We start from the raw sequence: 16,654 nt of genomic DNA on the forward strand, positions 1-16,654 counted from the left end.
GATTGGTTAATAAGTCATTAGTTCAACTGTCTTATAGTATATATTAAGATTAAGATCCTCCAAAGTTAATAAAAATCAAGGGTTAAAATTCAAACTTATATTTTAATTTTGACCTTTGATTTTAATTTAAGAGTTAAAGTTTTTTTAACTTTATCTTTAAAATTGAAAACATTAGAGAATATGTATTCATAGTAACATAAGGTAAATATAATTTTTAAATCTTAGACATTTTAATCCAATGGTTAATGTATCATCTTTTAACAATAAAGTTGTGTCTTATATTACCTCCCTTTTGGATATAACAACAAAGTTTATATGAATTATTAAAAAGCAAAGGCACTCAAATGTCATCCATTCATTCATTGTTGACACATCACAATGTAAAAGACTGCTTACGCATGCCAGTCCGTCATTTACAAAAAACAAACATGTCTGCATCCATTGCCCACAAAAGATCAACTATATATAATATATAAATATATATGCATACAATAATGAAGTAGATAACATAATAATAGTAATAGTTGACGCATACATTGAAAAAAGAAAAGGAAAAAGGTACAAGTATAAGATGGTAATTAGGATTCCGGAGACAACAATAAGTTCTTCTGATGGTCGACGATCCATTCCGTTGATCGGTATGGGCTCCGCAACGCCAACTAGAAACAGTGAAGAGGTGAAGGCCGCGCTTATTGAAGCCATCAAAATTGGTTATCGCCACTTTGACACGGCCGCAATCTACAAAACCGAGAAGCCTGTCGGGGAAGCCGTCGCTGAAGCTTTGCAACTCGGTTTGATCAAGTCACGGGATGAGGTTTTTATTACGACCAAGCTATGGTGTAACTCTACCCAGCGCCATCTTGTATTACCAGCCATGAAGCAGAGTCTTTGGTATGACTATTATTACAACACAATAATTTCTACGTATTTATAAGTTCCGTGTTAATAAGTCAATCTAAGTTTTACATATTGTGTATTTGTGTGGCCTTGATAAAATACAATATTGTTATCTAATTTTCAAAATTGATGTTTGTCTTACTTTTTAATCACAAGACTTGGCCTATATATGACTCGCCAGCTTATTGTTAGAAATTAAGAATGTCTTCCATTGAGTTGCATTGGAGATTTGGGGATGCCAACTAACATTGATCCAGCATAAATTTTTGGGATAATTGCATCACTTGAAATGAATAATTGCATAAATTGTTTTGCATTCAATTAATGGAGTATATGATGCCCTCACCCTGAACTAAATAAGTGTCTTTGTTTAATTAAAATATCATGAACTATGACAGTAATTTGGGACTCGAGTATGTAGATCTGTATTTAATACATTGGCCACTAACGCTTAAACAAGAAGAGTTCAAAATCCCGATTCCAACAGAGGGCATAGCTCCCATCAATATCAAAGAGGTGTGGGAAGAAATGGAGAAGTGTCAAAATCTTGGACTCACCAAGTCTATAGGTGTTAGCAATTTTTCTCCTAGAAGAATAGAGGAAATCCTATCCTTCGCTAAAATTCCCCCTGCTGTCAATCAGGTAGTTATTCGCTATTAATTTCTTGTTATCAATTTGTATTTTTTTTTTGTACATCTACTCACAATTTCTTTGATATTTTTCAGGTTGAACTGAATCCATTATGGCAACAAAAAAAACTTATCGAGTTTTGTAAAAAGAATGACATCCTTGTAACCGGATACGCTCCTTTGGGTGGGCCCGGCACTCGATGGGGACACAATCGTGTGATGGAATGTGATATTCTTCAGGATATTTCGAAATCGAGAAAGAAGACAATAGCTCAGGTGTTGTTCATTATTTTCATATAACCTTACATACATGCTAATTGGTATGCAAATTAAAGCTTGATTTGCCATTTGCTATTTGTTACTCGTATCATCAGATTTTGAAACATGCCTATAAGACTAACAAAATGGTCACAGTTATAAGTTTTGGACATGTTACTAATCTTATAGTATTTGCATGTAGATTACTTTAAGATGGATATTTGAGCAAGGTGTGAGTGTAGTGGTGAAAAGTTATAACATAGAGAGGATGAAGCAGAACATTGATATATTTGACTGGTCATTGACGGAAGATGAGTTGTACAAAATCAGCCAAATCCCTCAACAAAAGCAAATTTATTTAATTGGGACTATGGTGATTGAGCCTAACGATGTAATGGCTGAGATTGATGCTGATCTTTCATTTCAATGACATGTAAATCTTATCATGGATTATATATGTTATCTGTTTTATCAATGCGGTGGTATTATATCATAAAGGAACGCGTGTAACATATATTTGATTATTTGAAGGAAGATTTCATTGGTTACCTATAAACCATGATTAGGAATGTTTGAAGGGATGATAGCTAGGTTCATAATTTTTAAAAATTTTGATTGAAATCTCATGGGGTTTAAAATCATAAGATTTGGAAATTTTAACGTGACGAAAATGTTGTCATAGGATGTGGCATCCAAATAATGGAATGACAATATGCATAAAACTGCTCTCCTATGATAGTTTCATATTCATTTGTTTTTGTTATAAGTAAAATGTTGACTTGGACTCCGTATATATTTTGGTTCATATATGTTGACTTTTAGAACACATATGTTGACTTTTGATCATAGATGTTTGACTTTTGGTCCAACATGCATCTGCATATACTTAGTCTAAAAATCTGAACTTTTGACAAAAAAGAAAGAAAAAAAATACGAGTATATGTTAACTTTATGCGCGAAAGTCCAAAATAAGGATAAAAAGCATAATTTCGTGAAGATAGTGAAAGAGATCTGCAATTTTTCTATCTATCCCAAGTTTAATAATCCTTACATATATAAATCTCACTTCAAAATTTGTTAGTTATTGTCTATGTGGCATGCTTAAAAATGCAAGAAAGCCCAAAAATCATTACAATATTGCTCCTTAAAAGGTCTACGGATTAGTTACTTTTATAAGAAGTTCAAATTTTCGAAAACGAATTAGTTATGCTTTCAAGAAGTTCAAATTTTCGAAAATTTGAATGTATAACCGTTCGTGTATTGCTTGTGGCGGTTACTTCCTTGCATGTCTATGTCTATATAAGGTCACTTCCATTCAGTTTTAAGACATATTAAAATGTAAACACATAACATATCAATTTTAGCATGGCTTCACTAAACCATGTTTCAATTAGAAATTTGCGTCCAAATAATAAGCCATGTACGATAACGGTTAGAATTTTGCGGCTATGGAAGCAACCTCTATATGGAGATATTAATAACATAGGTAGTATTGAGATGATCCTGATGGACGAACATGTAAGTATTCATTGTTTGTGAATTTTTCTTTTTTGATTAGATTACTTTTTAACATAACTTTCTTTCGAATTTATAACTAGCTTTTTAACATTCTAAGGTATAAACATTTTCATTTTGACAGTTTGATAAAGTGGTTGTTGTTGTTGCAACAATCGGTTTTATTCCAACCGACCAGTTATGGTATTCAATGGAATGTGTGAACTGTTCTCAAGAAGTTAAGTTGACCGATCTCTACATTGATGAAGTCGACATTATTGATGCTTTAAGGGACAACAAAATGTGGATTTGTTGTTCATGTAACAAGGAAGGAGTTCTCATCAATCCTATGTATATATTTATATTTCATATTAAAACTCTATAATCATTAAGTTGTGTGGTAAAATTGTATCTCTGTTTTTTTTTATAGGTTTAATGTGCAAGTTAGGATTGTAGATGTCACTGGTGTTATTGGAGTTAAAATGAATGATCAACAAATTTCAAATCTTATACAAAGAACAGCCTATCAAATTTGTGATGAAAATTATGAGGTATATTTGGTTTATTTTAGTGCTAAATATGACTTTTCTATGCATTTTAAGTCATTAATTTTTTTTAAAATGGTCATTAGTTGTAATAGGAGTACATTTACTTCGCTACATGCATGCTTGAACTAGTGTTAAAGAAATTATTTAAGGTTATAGCGCATCCACGTGAGTCTATATATCAAAGTGGGGGAAAATTCATAATACCTATCACATCCAAGTAACCAACATAATCCTTCTTATATGCGCCTACTATGAGCAACCAATTTTATAATTTCTCTCCGGCGTGCAATGTACGTGTTTTAAGTCCTCGTGTATCATTAATAAATCCCAAGGTATATCTAGCATTTTTCTTCTTTAAATTAATCAACTCATAAGAATATTTGTATTATGTCTAACTCAGTTATATTTATTAATTGATACAATCTTAAAATGAAGTTTAAAAAAGATTATTTAGGGTTGTCCGTGCATCGCACGGGGTCTAAGCACTAGTAACTATATATATTTTGCAACTGCACTAATTACTTATATGAATAGGGGGTAGATGCTCAGTAAAAGTTTAATTAGACGTGTTCGATCATATGGTTTTTTAAACTCTCTCGTTGCTTATATGTAACTTTCATATTAAACACGTACATGTCTCTACTAAAAATAATCTAATTACCATAATCGGAATTTATCCATCAATTCGTTATTTAAGTTCATATGTCTTTTTTTATCGTTTTTTACACAATAATTAGTATGTTTGGTACAAAAATCTCGAGTTGGAGCTTGAAAATGAGACTAGGAGCTGGAGCGTTTATTTCAACCAACTCTTCTTATAAACTTTTATTTAAACATTATCTATAAAAGGAGTGGAAGTGTAATTCTCACATCATAAAGAATTTTTTGGATGACCAGTACGTAATGTATTTGGAACTGAAGTGTTAAACACATACAGTGTAGGAAATTTTTTGTAAAGATGGTACTCTTTTTCCTTTTGAATTTCAAAGTCTTTCATTTTTATTTTGACCACGAATTATTTTGTATGTGTTTCATAATATTTAATGAAAATTATATGAATAGATTAAGTTTTAAATGTATTTTTATTGGTATAGTTTTTCTTAAATATTAAATATTATAATTTAAAGTTAAAGTTAAAATATAAAAATTTAGAACAACAACACATTTTTAATGGAACAGATCGAAATAATATAATCCCAATTAATTATGGGAATTGATATTTGTACCAATTCTTTTTTTTAATTATTTCATCACAACCGTACATTAAATAGTTGTATTGTATATTGCTATGTTCGTATATTGTGCTAAAACAATAAAAAACTGTGGTACCAATTAACTATATCTATAATATAACTAAAAGAGACGGTTGGGGTACACTTGGCACCCCTAATCCACCTCCTTAAGTCTAATCCTCTCTCCTTATTAATCCTCTAATATTTTTAATATTAATCTTAATTAATGTACACTTTTTGGTTTTCCATCACCAATTTACGCTCTAACCCCAATCTAAAACAATTAATTTACACTTTTTGATTTCTCATCACCAAATTACACTTTAACCCAGTTTAAAATAATTAACTTACACTTTTTGATTTTCATCACCAATTTACACTTTAACCCAGTTTAAAAATAATTAATTATACCTTTATATAGTTTACACTTTTAGAATATAAGAAACTGTAAATTTTTTATTTAACTAAAGTTGAAAAAAAGGGATAAACTAGAATCAATATTTATATGGAGTTAATTTTGGTATATCTATTTAATATATTTGAATTCTAACTTTTTAGCTTTGATTAATAATTTTGATACTACCCGTCCATTGGACAGGTCTGAACACTAGTATAGTATATGTCTCTATGAGACTATAACTCTATTCGGTTAAGTGACTCGCATGTGCTAGTGGCCTAGCTTTGAAGTATGGATTGGGATTCCTTGATTCAACTTTAACTATTGGATTAAATTCAATGGTTAAGATTTAAATATTATGTTTTAATTTTAATCGGTTGATCAGCTTTACCTTTTTAATTTTAATCGGTTGATCAACTTTACCTATATAAAGTTTAGAAAATATTAATTCTTAAAGTATAAAGTGAAAGCCCCACCATACCATTTCTCAAGGATGGAACTTTTATGGGACAAAAGGGGTTCCAGCCCCTCCATAAAAGCTTATTTTTTATACTAATTTTCTTATATATCCTTCAAAATTAATTTTCATGATACATATTATCCCCGTTCACAAAGCTAAATTGTATGTCTCATTTCTGCCCCTCCATAATCAATGTTCAAGTTCCGCCACTAGGCATCTCTCCACCCTTTAAATCATGCCTACTTTAATTAGTAGCCATGCGGAAGAGAGTTATCGAACTAGTCCGGACTTGGGAGTTCCACCCTTTAATTAATTAAAAGTCTAATTAAATTACTAGTATTTAGGATTATGTTGTTGTAATCATTGTTAACACAAAATCTGAAAAATATACTGTTCACATGCCATGCCAGTCCGTCATTTAATTTAATTACAAAGACCAAACATGTCTAGATCCATTAACCACGGAAATTAACCAAACATCAAGGAATATTTTATATGCATATGTATATAATTATATACAATATTTTAATAATAATTGACACCTACATATTGCAACCCGTAAAGAAACAGTAGCAAAAGAAAAGGACATATACAAAAGATGCCAAGGATTCCGGAGACGACAATATGCTCTTCTGACGGTCGACGGCCCATTCCGTTGATCGGTATGGGCACCGCTACGCCAACCGGAAACAATGATGAGGTGAAGGCCGCGGTTATTGAAGCCATCAAGGATGGTTATCGTTACTTTGACACGGCCGCATTCTACAAAACTGAGAAGCCTGTCGGGGAAGCCATCGCTGAAGCTTTGCGACTTGGGCTGATAAAGTCGCGGGGCGAGGTTTTTATAACAACCAAGCTATGGTGTAACTCTACCCAGCGCCACCTAGTATTACCAGCCATGAAGCAGAGTCTTCGGTATCTATGACAACATATAATCCTTAATAATTTCCAAATAATTTGCTTTTTTAAAATATTTAAATTCGATACTTTTTTGTTCATGACTTTAGAGACCAAAAGTAGTTGCTAAATATTTTTCCTAAATAGATTTGAAGAATATTGGTCACGTACCCCACCCAACCAAAAGGGTTACTGTTCTAATTACTTTAATTTACCATGAACTGTGACAGTGATTTGGGACTCGAGTATGTAGATTTGTATCTAATACATTTACCACTTACACTTAAACAAGAAGAGTTCACAATGCCGATCCCAAAAGAGTGCATTGCTTCTATTAATATCAGAGATGTGTGGGAAGAAATGGAGAAGTGCCAAAATCTTGGACACACCAAGTCCATAGGTGTTAGCAATTTTTCACCTAGAAGAATCGAAGAAATCTTATCCTTCGCAAAAATTCGTCCAGTTGTCAACCAGGTAGTAGGTATTCGCTATTTTCTCTTTGTTAAGTCGTAGTTTTTTTTTTCCTAAGAAGTCTATTCACAATTTCTCTTGATTTTCCAGGTTGAAATGAATCCACTCTGGCAACAAAAAAAACTTATTCAATTTTGTCGAAAGAATGGCATCCTTGTCACCGGCTACTCCCCTTTAGGTGCTTCTGGCACTCAATGGGGACACAATCGTGTGATGGAATGTAATGTTCTTCATGATATTTCAAAATCGAGAGGGAAGACAATAGCTCAGGTATTGTTCTTTGTTTTCCTATATATACATTCAATATTATATGTGCACAACTTATCACTACTAGTTTGTAAGCCACTAAATTTTTAGGCATGTTTGCCAGTTCACCAAATTGGTCACATAATTCTACATTTTATTGTGCTGATCTTATTGTCTATTATGCATGTAGATTGCTTTGAGATGGATATTTGAGCAAGGTGTGAGTGTTGTGGTGAAAACTTTTAACCCAGAGAGGATGAAGCAAAATATTGATATATTTGATTGGTCATTGACCAACGATGAGTTAAATAAAATTAGCCAAATTCCTCAGCAAAAACATATCTATCTAATTGGGTCCATGGTGACTGAGCCTAATGATGTCATGGCCGAGATTGATGCTGATTTTTCATTTCAATGACTTGTAATTTTTATCTTAGATGTTTTATCTACTTATCAATGTGGTGGTATTATTCATCACAATATCAGATAACATGTGTAACATATATTTGAAAGAAGATTTTCATAGGTCACCTATATGAAAACGATATAGAAATGTTGGGGGATTGCTTCGTAAAATTAAAATTTTCGAATTTATTTCTCATGGGATAAAGGGGTGACCTTGTTTAAAGCAATTTAAGAAAAGAATTGATATTCCTATCAGGCCTCTCCTTAAGCAAACTCTTTTTCACACCTCTTTCATACTGCCACATCAGTTTTTCTCTCTCTTCATTCACCTCTTCCACAATCACTCTCTATAACTCATCTTCCACACCTTTTATTTATTTTATTTTATATTTACATAAAAAATAAATAAAACTTAATTTTATTTAAAATTTAATACACATATGATTTTTTAACATACAAAAGTAATAATAAACAAATATCAAAGGACTATATTGAATAGTTTTAGACTAACAATCTGATTTCATAAATATATCAAATTTTGAGGGACTAAAACTAGAAAAAGCAAAATATTTTTTGTCTTTTTCCCAGCCCATCTTCCCCTTATTCTACGTGGAAAAAAACCCAGACATATATATATATATAGTATCTATCTATATGTAATACATATGTATATGCCAAACAATAAACGATAAACAAAAACAAAAAAGAAAACAAACCTGGCCCTGCTCTCTCTCTCTCTCTCTCTTCGTCTATGCTCATCGGTGGATGGAAACGTCTCGAAGGAAGAAGCCATCGACCTTGCTCCCTATGGTGGCTTCGTCGACGAGCCTGTCGAAGAGGTGTCGACACACCCTTAGTGACCGGCCTCATAAAACTTGATATACTTACCACATATATTTATAACATAGAACAATTATTAAGGCATACTGTACAAGTCAGTAAATCACGTTTGTGTTAAATATATCAAAAGTTGTGGTACGATATCACCCCATTTAAAAATAATCAGGATTAGAAACATAAATGGATTAAATTTTTTTAAAAGTTAAAATCTTTAAAATTAGTAAAATTGAATCAATCAAACAACTTCAAGCATGAATAAGAGTCTACTAACAAAAAAAAAAAATAACGACTTCGAAATTGAGCGAATTTAACTTATGTCAAATTGAAAGGAATTATTTATTTACACCTTAACTTCACTATTTTGTTGCGAATTTGTTATGTTTAGTTTGATTAATAACATTTATCATGAGAATATTTTTCCCAACATAAATAAATAACAAACAATAACGGATATTTATTATTGTTGCATTATAATATCTAATAGGATTAATGGGCATACTAATACTTATGACAAAATGGTTATGTAATATAGTAATTTACTCGAATGGCTATGTAATGTATGCATCTATGGTTATGTAATGTCATAAGTGATTATATTTGTATGCCATTATCTTTATCTAATAACATATACTCAAAAAACAATATTCCATAAACTATAAATTATCTTTTGTATCATTACGAAAACGGTACCCGCGCGGAGTGGTGATGTAATGGCGACGGCGGTGGTGGTGGTGGCGGTGATGGAGTGATTAACTGACGGGCACCACCCTCATATTTAAAAATTCGTCGAAAGTATATCGAATAACAATTTTAATGAAAAAGCATGAAATTTTAAGAACACCCATATAATTTTTATAATTTATCGATGTACAGTTTTTGAGATAAAAGATTTTGAATTAAATAGAAGGATAAAATGATTTATGGAGGAGAGAAAAAAAATATTGGTTGAGATTTGAGGAGAGATCGAGAAAATGTATTAGGCCTACCTCTCTCTAAGCTAGACACATCCACCCTTCTTTCACATCGCTTACACACTGCCACGTCAGCTTTTCTCTCTCTTTATCCACCTCTTCCACACTCACTCCCTATAACTCCTCTTCCACACATATTCCACAACATTAATTTATTTTACTTTACATTGATCCAAACCTGCTGGCCCCACTCTCTCCGTCCCTCTCTTCATCTTGCTTTTTTGACCCAACGAAACAATCGGATGAAGACACCCATCGATGAGATGCTCCCTAAGGCTTCAACGGTGGAAGAGGTGTCGATGAAGGGTCGACGACCCCTTAGTGATAGTCTTATAGTTATTTTAGCTAAATATAGAATATAGGGGAGGAGCATTTTGGGGAAGTACTTAAAATCAATATTGAAAGTTTTATTTTAATGTTGAAAATTTAGAGGAAATTTGTTTTATAATATAGTATAGATAAAATGATTTATGGAAGAGAGAGAAAAAAAATTGGTTGAGATTTAAGGAGAGAGAAAGGGTATTATAAATATTTTAGGTAAAAATAGAATAGATGGGAGGGACATTTTGGTGAAGTAATTAAAATCAATATTGAAAATTCAAGTTCAATGTTAAAAATCTATAAGAAATCTGCTTTATAATATAGTATAGATATAGATATAGATAAATAGATAAAAAAAAAAAAGACATATTACTTTTTATTATTTAACCGAATAATAACATAACAACCACAATGAAATAAGCATAAATATATTCGTTATTAATTAAACCAACTGGATTGGATCAGTGGTTGGAGGTTATGCCTCTGGAAACAGAGGTCATGAGTTCGATCCTCATGCCCTCCAAGGCTGGAGGTCCTTTTCTACCTATGGTAGAACCTGGAAGCAGCCTCTCTACCTTTGATAGGGGTAAGGCTGTCTACATATCAACTTCCCCCATACACCGTCTGACCCAAAACCCGTGGAAGACGGCATTGGGAGTTACTTTACTTTACTTCTATATTCGTTATTAATATTCAGATAACCATAAAAATAACGGTAAATATGAACGAATGACAACAACAATATATATCACAATATAATGTAGTAATCTATTGCGAGTAATAATATTTAACACTTGATATTGATATCTTAATCTTAATCTTAATATATATTATAAGATAGTTGAACTAATGACTAATTAATCAATCACATTGTTCGATTTCATCAAATTGATGTCATCATTTAGATAAACTACAAATTAAAAATCCTAATAATCATTATCCAAATATATTATTATATTAATATTTATATTAATTTGTAGAAAAAGTCTCATTAATTTACACTTTTTTGTTTTCCATCAATAATTTACACTTTTTAGTCCTTAATACTTAATTTATATTTATTTTTAGTCATAGAGAATTTTTTAAAATTTACAATCATTTAATTAAATAAAAAAATTTTAACATATGAAATATTTTCTACAAAAAATTATTTGAAAACCTAATGACTTATTAACAAATATTAGATGAGTCCTAATTGTTATCAAAGAATATAAAAACAATCCTAATTGTTATCATATTATCATAGAACAAATGAATGAAAATAAACATATGCGTGTTCTGAACGCGCATCTTGATTAAATACATATACTTGAATGTCAAGTTCGGGATCACAAATATGTTTATATTTTAATTCTTAATTATTTTTCCTTATAATATCACATTATGAGTACATCTGCTTCAAAGTATATTATAATGGAGAAATTATTATATATAACATGTGTCTTGTGGAATGACTACGACAAACAATTCCATCAATATGTCTAGGCTAATAATGACAGTGAGGAACCTATGATCATTGTACTACAATTTGCAAAATATAACACTTAAAACCGTGTTTTTTTAAAATTGTAAGTTTTTATGACTTAAATGTATGAAGATATAATATTGTTAATATCGTAAATCCCATGTTCAGTGTTGGACACGGGTCTAAAATCTAGTTATAATAATAAAAAAGCGGCGAATGAATTTTTTAGATCCGGAGCAAAACAACGGCCACTTCTTTTGACACTTGACCATTGACGAAATTTGTTTTGAATTTGAGCGATATAGAACCTTCTATCGACAATTGAGTGGTTTAAAAAATTCTTTTGGCAATTGAGGCGTGTAGAAATGTAAAATAATGCTTACGCATGGCGGTCCGTCATTAAATTTACAAAAATAAAAAATGTCAGGATCGATCCCCTAACCACCGAAGGTCAATTAATATTGGTCAACCTAACATCAAGCAATGTGAATATGTGATACATCTATAAATATCAATATATGTATGATAAAGATAAAACAATAATAATAATTGACGCACACATATTGCAACTCATAAAACGTACAACGGAAAAAGAAAAGGAGAAATTAAGGTACAAAAGATGGTAAGAATTCCGGAGACAACAATAAGCTCTTGTGATGGTCGACGACCCATTCCGTTGATCGGTATGGGCACAGTTGGAAACTATGATGAGGTAAAGGCTGCGGTTATTGAAGCCATCAAAATTGGTTATCGCCACTTTGACACAGCTTCAATCTACGGAACCGAGAAGCCACTCGGGGAAGCCATCGCCGAGGCCTTGCGACTCGGTCTGATCAAGTCGCGGGCTGAGGTTTTTATTACGACCAAGCTTTGGTGTAACTCTACTCAGCGCCACCTTGTCCTACCAGCTATGAAGCAAAGTCTTCGGTATGTATGATAACATAATAATATTTTTATATAATTTTTTTCATTTATTGGAGTATATATAATATGGTACCCCCAACCCGAAACAAAGTGTGTTTGTTTTAACAAAAGTACCATACCATGAACTATGACAGTAATTTGGGGCTCGAGTATGTAGATCTGTATCTAATACATTGGCCAATAACGCTTAAACAAGAAGAGTTCAAAATCCCGATCCCAAAAGAGTGCATAGCCCCTATCAATATCAGAGAGGTGTGGGAAGAAATGGAGAAATGTCAAAACCTTGGACTCACCAAGTCCATAGGTGTTAGCAATTTTTCACCTAGAAGAATCGAAGAAATCCTATCGTTTGCTAAAATTCCCCCGGCAGTCAACCAGGTAGCTATATATCCATTATTAATTTTCTTGTTATCTAACAAATTTGTTCACTATTTCCTCGAATTTTTGCAGGTCGAAATGAACCCACTCTGGCAACAAAAAAAGCTCAACGAGTTTTGTAAGAAAAATGACATCCTTATCACTGGATTCTCCCCTTTAGGTGCATATGGCTCTCATTGGGGACACAATCGTGTGATGGAATGTGATGTTCTTAAAGAAATTTCAAAATCGAGAGGGAAGACAATAGCACAGGTGTTGTTCTATGTTTCCCTATGTATTAACCTTAAATACATTATTCACCATTTAAGATAGATAAAAATTAGTCATATTTATCATTTTTTTAACATGTTCTTGACTTATTGTACTAATCATATATTATTTGCGTGTAGATTACCTTAAGATGGATATTTGAGCAAGGTGTGAGTGTTGTGGTGAAAAGTTTTAACCCAGAGAGGATGAAGCAAAACATCGATATATTTGATTGGTCATTGACGGAAGATGAGTTGAAGAAAATTAGCCAAATCCCCCAACAGAAACTCAACTATTTTGGGTCTTTGCTGAGTGGGCCTAATGATGTAGTGGCCGAGATTGACGCTGAACTTTCATTTCAATGACTGTTAAATTTTATTATCGTAGCGACGTAGCCTATATATGTTATCTGCTTATTGATGTGGTTGTATTATTTCATAAAACAACATATGTAACCTTTATTTGAAGGAAGATTTTCATTGGTCACTTAATTATAAGAAAATCAAGTATAGAAAATGTTGAAGGTTGATACATAAATAAATGTACGATGAATATTATTTATATGAATAAAAGGTACTGATGTTATTTATTATTAACTTATGTGAATGATTTCTATGTTTTATCTATTTGATGGAGATTCGAATTTTGGCTGGTGTAAATTCATATTTTATTAATCTTCCAGTTGATAAGGGAGTCTGATGGAGTTTGTTTTTTTTTTTTTTTTGGCATTGTTGCTTGGCGAGCAGCGGGACACAACCGATTAGCCTTGTCAAGTTAGGACCTCACAAAAAAAATTTGTTATTAACTAATAAATATATATTTTTTAATTTAATTATAAAAGTAATACATTTGATTGTGAAATATAAAATGCCATATAATATTTACTTTTAAAACTTTTCACATTATCAAAATTATTTTACATAGAATTCTATGTGTATCTACTTTCCTCTAAAACCCAAGTGGCAGCATGGAGGGCTACATCAAGCCCACTCGTCATTTTGTATTAAACCGCAAATTTGGCCCAAGAAACCAAACCAAAACAACAAACTTAGAGGTCAACCATAGGGCCGACCTAGGGAGCCCTCTTAAAAAACATTGATCCTATATATTCTATCCAATGTGTTTTTACTATTTATTAGTGATTTGTTGAGACAAAATTTAAAGTGTCAAAACTCCTTCCTTAGTCATGCCAATCTATACTTTAGCCTTAAATTAGTTGAGGTACAAAGAGTTGTAGCGTAAGTCAACAAAAAGGCTAGAAATTAATATGGTAAGTATTCCGGAGAGGATGATAAGTTCTTCTGATGGTCCACGACCCATCCCGCTAATCGGTATGGGCACTTCAACTGCGACTGAAAGCAGTGAAGAAGTGAAGACGGCGGTTATTGAAGCCATCAAAGTTGGTTATCGCCATTTTGACACGGCCACATTCTATGGAACCGAGAAACCTGTTGGAGAAGCCATCAAAGAAGCTCTGAGGTCGGGCCTTATCAAGTCTCGAGCGGAGCTTTTCGTTACGACTAAGCTTTGGTGTAACTCAGCTGAGAGCCATCTAGTTTTACCAGCCATGAAGCAAAGTCTCTAGTAAGTTGTCTTTATTTCTTCTTTGAGATTAAGAAAGTTGGATTGTCAATTTGTCACCATTCGCTGTAAGCTACAACTTGTAAGTATTATTTTTGTATTTTAAAAATGAGTGGTCAAAACATAAGGAAAATGTACTTATTAATTATGACCACATCTCTTGAGGACCAACTGATCTGTTATTCAATCACCATCATCCATAATCTTTGACGAAAGACAAATTGCTCAACTAGTACTTGTCCTGTACATGTTCATGGGCCCACTACTAGAACAACTTTAATTAGATGGATAACTTATCGGAATAAATTGATTGTAGGTTGAATAAATATAAGGATTAATGAAATTTGGGCAAACCACAGGACCGTGTAATTTACTCTTAATTGTATATCCTGTTTCATAATCCACTTTAGGCCGGGTAATTTAGCTGATCTTGCTAAAGAGAGATTTTAACACTTTGTGAATTAATGTAGCAATTTGGGATTACAATATGTGGACCTCTATCTGATACATTGGCCGCTCAAAGTTAACTGTGACCATTTGAAAGTCCCAGTTCCAAAGGAACAAGTAGTTTCAATCGATATTAGGAGAGTTTGGGAAGCAATGGAGGAGTGTCAAAATCTCGGACTTACTAAATCCATCGGTGTCAGTAACTTTTCTTCTCGAAAAATTCAAGAAATTCTCCCCTTTTCGAAAATTCCCCCTGCTGTCAACCAGGTGAACCTCCAATCTTACCTCATGAAAGTTTATGCCTAACCTTTGAGCCAACTAATTGTTTGTTTAAGACATTTGACAATTTCTAATACAGAACAAAAACTAATTGTAGAGTATATATTCAGAAGTGTTTTTCATTTGGATTGAACTTCTTGAAGGTTGAAATGAATCCGCTTTGGCAGCAAAAGCAACTAAAGGAGTTTTGCAAAGAGAACGACATTCTTGTCACCGCTTACTCCCCCTTAGCTTCAGCCGGAAATACATGGGGAAACAATAGTGTCATTGAGTGCGACGCTCTCAAAGATATTGCCAAGTCCAAAGGGAAGACTACAGCTCAGGTACTTTCTTTTGTAATATTTACTTTTACTCTTCCACGCTGTAGCACATTAATTACTAAGACCACCCACATCCTCAACCTTTTTGGAAGGTGGGTCACTGAAAATATTTTTTAAAAAATAAAAAAGTCACTTAAAATAACAACTTGGTGGGTGGCTTGACTTAAAGGAGTCACCCAACTTTTGCCACTTGTCATTATGCGATTAGTTAAGATTTATTTATAAACTTTCTTGGTTTGTCTTTTAGTTGAGTTGTGAATGTGGGTAAAAGGTTGAGTTATTAATTTTTTATTAAAGGTTAGGTTAATGTAGGTTGGGAGTGTGGATAGTCTAAGGTCTTATTGTACGTACTAGTTTAATTTATTCTATCGCGGTTTCTTTGTTCATGTTTCAAGCAGAGATGTTAACTTCAAATAACGTAGATTGACATGTAGGTTTCTCTAAGATGGTTATATGAGCAAGGCGTTAGCTTTATAGTAAAGAGTTTCAAGAAAGATAGGATGAGGCAAAATCTTGAAATCTTTGATTGGGCATTAACTCAAGAAGATTTGTACAAAATTAGTCAAATTCCGCAACGCAAACTAGTTTATCTACTTGGTTTTGTGGTGACTGAGCCTAACGATGTAACAATGGATATTGATGCAGAACTTTGAATAACTATCAGACCAGATGATATCTATAATCTATCTTTGTTATTACATTTTGTGATATATAGCAAAATAGTTTATAAACATGCATGATAGTAACGGGTAATGAGTATTTGATCAGTGCATATCTTATAACTACTACTTCAAATTGTGAAATGTTACCCTTTTACATATTTGTGTGCGGTTGTTTTTATCATAAGAGCATCTGAGCATGTGTGTTAACACGCGTTGCTAGTCTATTATATATTATTTATTAAAGTAATACACAGATCGTTTTGTACATGCACGCTAAAAACAA

At 32.5% G+C, this 16,654-nt stretch overlaps 4 protein-coding genes across 4 annotated transcripts; all 4 read left to right on the plus strand.

The window, feature by feature from the left end:
- The first annotated feature begins 485 nt into the window (after positions 1 to 485).
- LOC122610221 (D-galacturonate reductase-like) lies at positions 486 to 2,340 on the plus strand. The gene is made up of 4 exons (XM_043783216.1): positions 486 to 891; positions 1,296 to 1,539; positions 1,623 to 1,802; positions 1,987 to 2,340. The coding sequence occupies exons 1-4, from the start codon at positions 572 to 574 to the stop codon at positions 2,212 to 2,214; spliced, it is 972 nt and encodes a 323-aa protein (XP_043639151.1). The 5' UTR covers positions 486 to 571; the 3' UTR covers positions 2,215 to 2,340.
- A 4,173-nt stretch (positions 2,341 to 6,513) lies between these two features.
- LOC122586087 (D-galacturonate reductase-like) lies at positions 6,514 to 7,973 on the plus strand. The gene is made up of 4 exons (XM_043758196.1): positions 6,514 to 6,830; positions 7,043 to 7,286; positions 7,374 to 7,553; positions 7,720 to 7,973. Exons 1-4 carry the CDS (start codon positions 6,514 to 6,516, stop codon positions 7,945 to 7,947), a joined length of 969 nt encoding a protein of 322 aa, XP_043614131.1. The 3' UTR covers positions 7,948 to 7,973.
- Positions 7,974 to 12,059: 4,086 nt separating this feature from the next.
- On the plus strand, positions 12,060 to 13,674 carry LOC122578637 (D-galacturonate reductase-like). Its single transcript, XM_043750642.1, has 4 exons — positions 12,060 to 12,458; positions 12,590 to 12,833; positions 12,906 to 13,085; positions 13,223 to 13,674. Exons 1-4 carry the CDS (start codon positions 12,151 to 12,153, stop codon positions 13,445 to 13,447), a joined length of 957 nt encoding a protein of 318 aa, XP_043606577.1. The 5' UTR covers positions 12,060 to 12,150; the 3' UTR covers positions 13,448 to 13,674.
- A 518-nt stretch (positions 13,675 to 14,192) lies between these two features.
- LOC122608799 (D-galacturonate reductase-like) lies at positions 14,193 to 16,440 on the plus strand. Its single transcript, XM_043781884.1, has 4 exons — positions 14,193 to 14,666; positions 15,134 to 15,377; positions 15,533 to 15,712; positions 16,144 to 16,440. The coding sequence occupies exons 1-4, from the start codon at positions 14,350 to 14,352 to the stop codon at positions 16,360 to 16,362; spliced, it is 960 nt and encodes a 319-aa protein (XP_043637819.1). The 5' UTR covers positions 14,193 to 14,349; the 3' UTR covers positions 16,363 to 16,440.
- The last annotated feature ends 214 nt before the right edge of the window (positions 16,441 to 16,654 follow it).

Source organism: Erigeron canadensis, chromosome 1, assembly GCF_010389155.1.
Source record: "Erigeron canadensis isolate Cc75 chromosome 1, C_canadensis_v1, whole genome shotgun sequence".
Taxonomy (NCBI): domain Eukaryota; kingdom Viridiplantae; phylum Streptophyta; class Magnoliopsida; order Asterales; family Asteraceae; genus Erigeron; species Erigeron canadensis.

Bases quoted from the DNA above. Each gene is read 5' to 3' on its own strand.
- LOC122610221 (XM_043783216.1), top strand. From the start codon at position 572: ATGGTAATTAGGATTCCGGAGACAACAATAAGTTCTTCTGATGGTCGA. The intron at 1,540-1,622 runs GTAGTTATTCGC...GATATTTTTCAG, and splicing joins TTCCCCCTGCTGTCAATCAG to GTTGAACTGAATCCATTATG. The intron at 1,803-1,986 runs GTGTTGTTCATT...ATTTGCATGTAG, and splicing joins GAAAGAAGACAATAGCTCAG to ATTACTTTAAGATGGATATT.
- LOC122586087 (XM_043758196.1), top strand. From the start codon at position 6,514: ATGCCAAGGATTCCGGAGACGACAATATGCTCTTCTGACGGTCGACGG. The intron at 7,287-7,373 runs GTAGTAGGTATT...TTGATTTTCCAG, and splicing joins TTCGTCCAGTTGTCAACCAG to GTTGAAATGAATCCACTCTG. The intron at 7,554-7,719 runs GTATTGTTCTTT...TTATGCATGTAG, and splicing joins GAGGGAAGACAATAGCTCAG to ATTGCTTTGAGATGGATATT.
- LOC122578637 (XM_043750642.1), top strand. From the start codon at position 12,151: ATGGTAAGAATTCCGGAGACAACAATAAGCTCTTGTGATGGTCGACGA. The intron at 12,459-12,589 runs GTATGTATGATA...GAACTATGACAG, and splicing joins GCTATGAAGCAAAGTCTTCG to TAATTTGGGGCTCGAGTATG. The intron at 12,834-12,905 runs GTAGCTATATAT...GAATTTTTGCAG, and splicing joins TTCCCCCGGCAGTCAACCAG to GTCGAAATGAACCCACTCTG.
- LOC122608799 (XM_043781884.1), top strand. From the start codon at position 14,350: ATGGTAAGTATTCCGGAGAGGATGATAAGTTCTTCTGATGGTCCACGA. The intron at 14,667-15,133 runs GTAAGTTGTCTT...GAATTAATGTAG, and splicing joins GCCATGAAGCAAAGTCTCTA to CAATTTGGGATTACAATATG. The intron at 15,713-16,143 runs GTACTTTCTTTT...ATTGACATGTAG, and splicing joins AAGGGAAGACTACAGCTCAG to GTTTCTCTAAGATGGTTATA.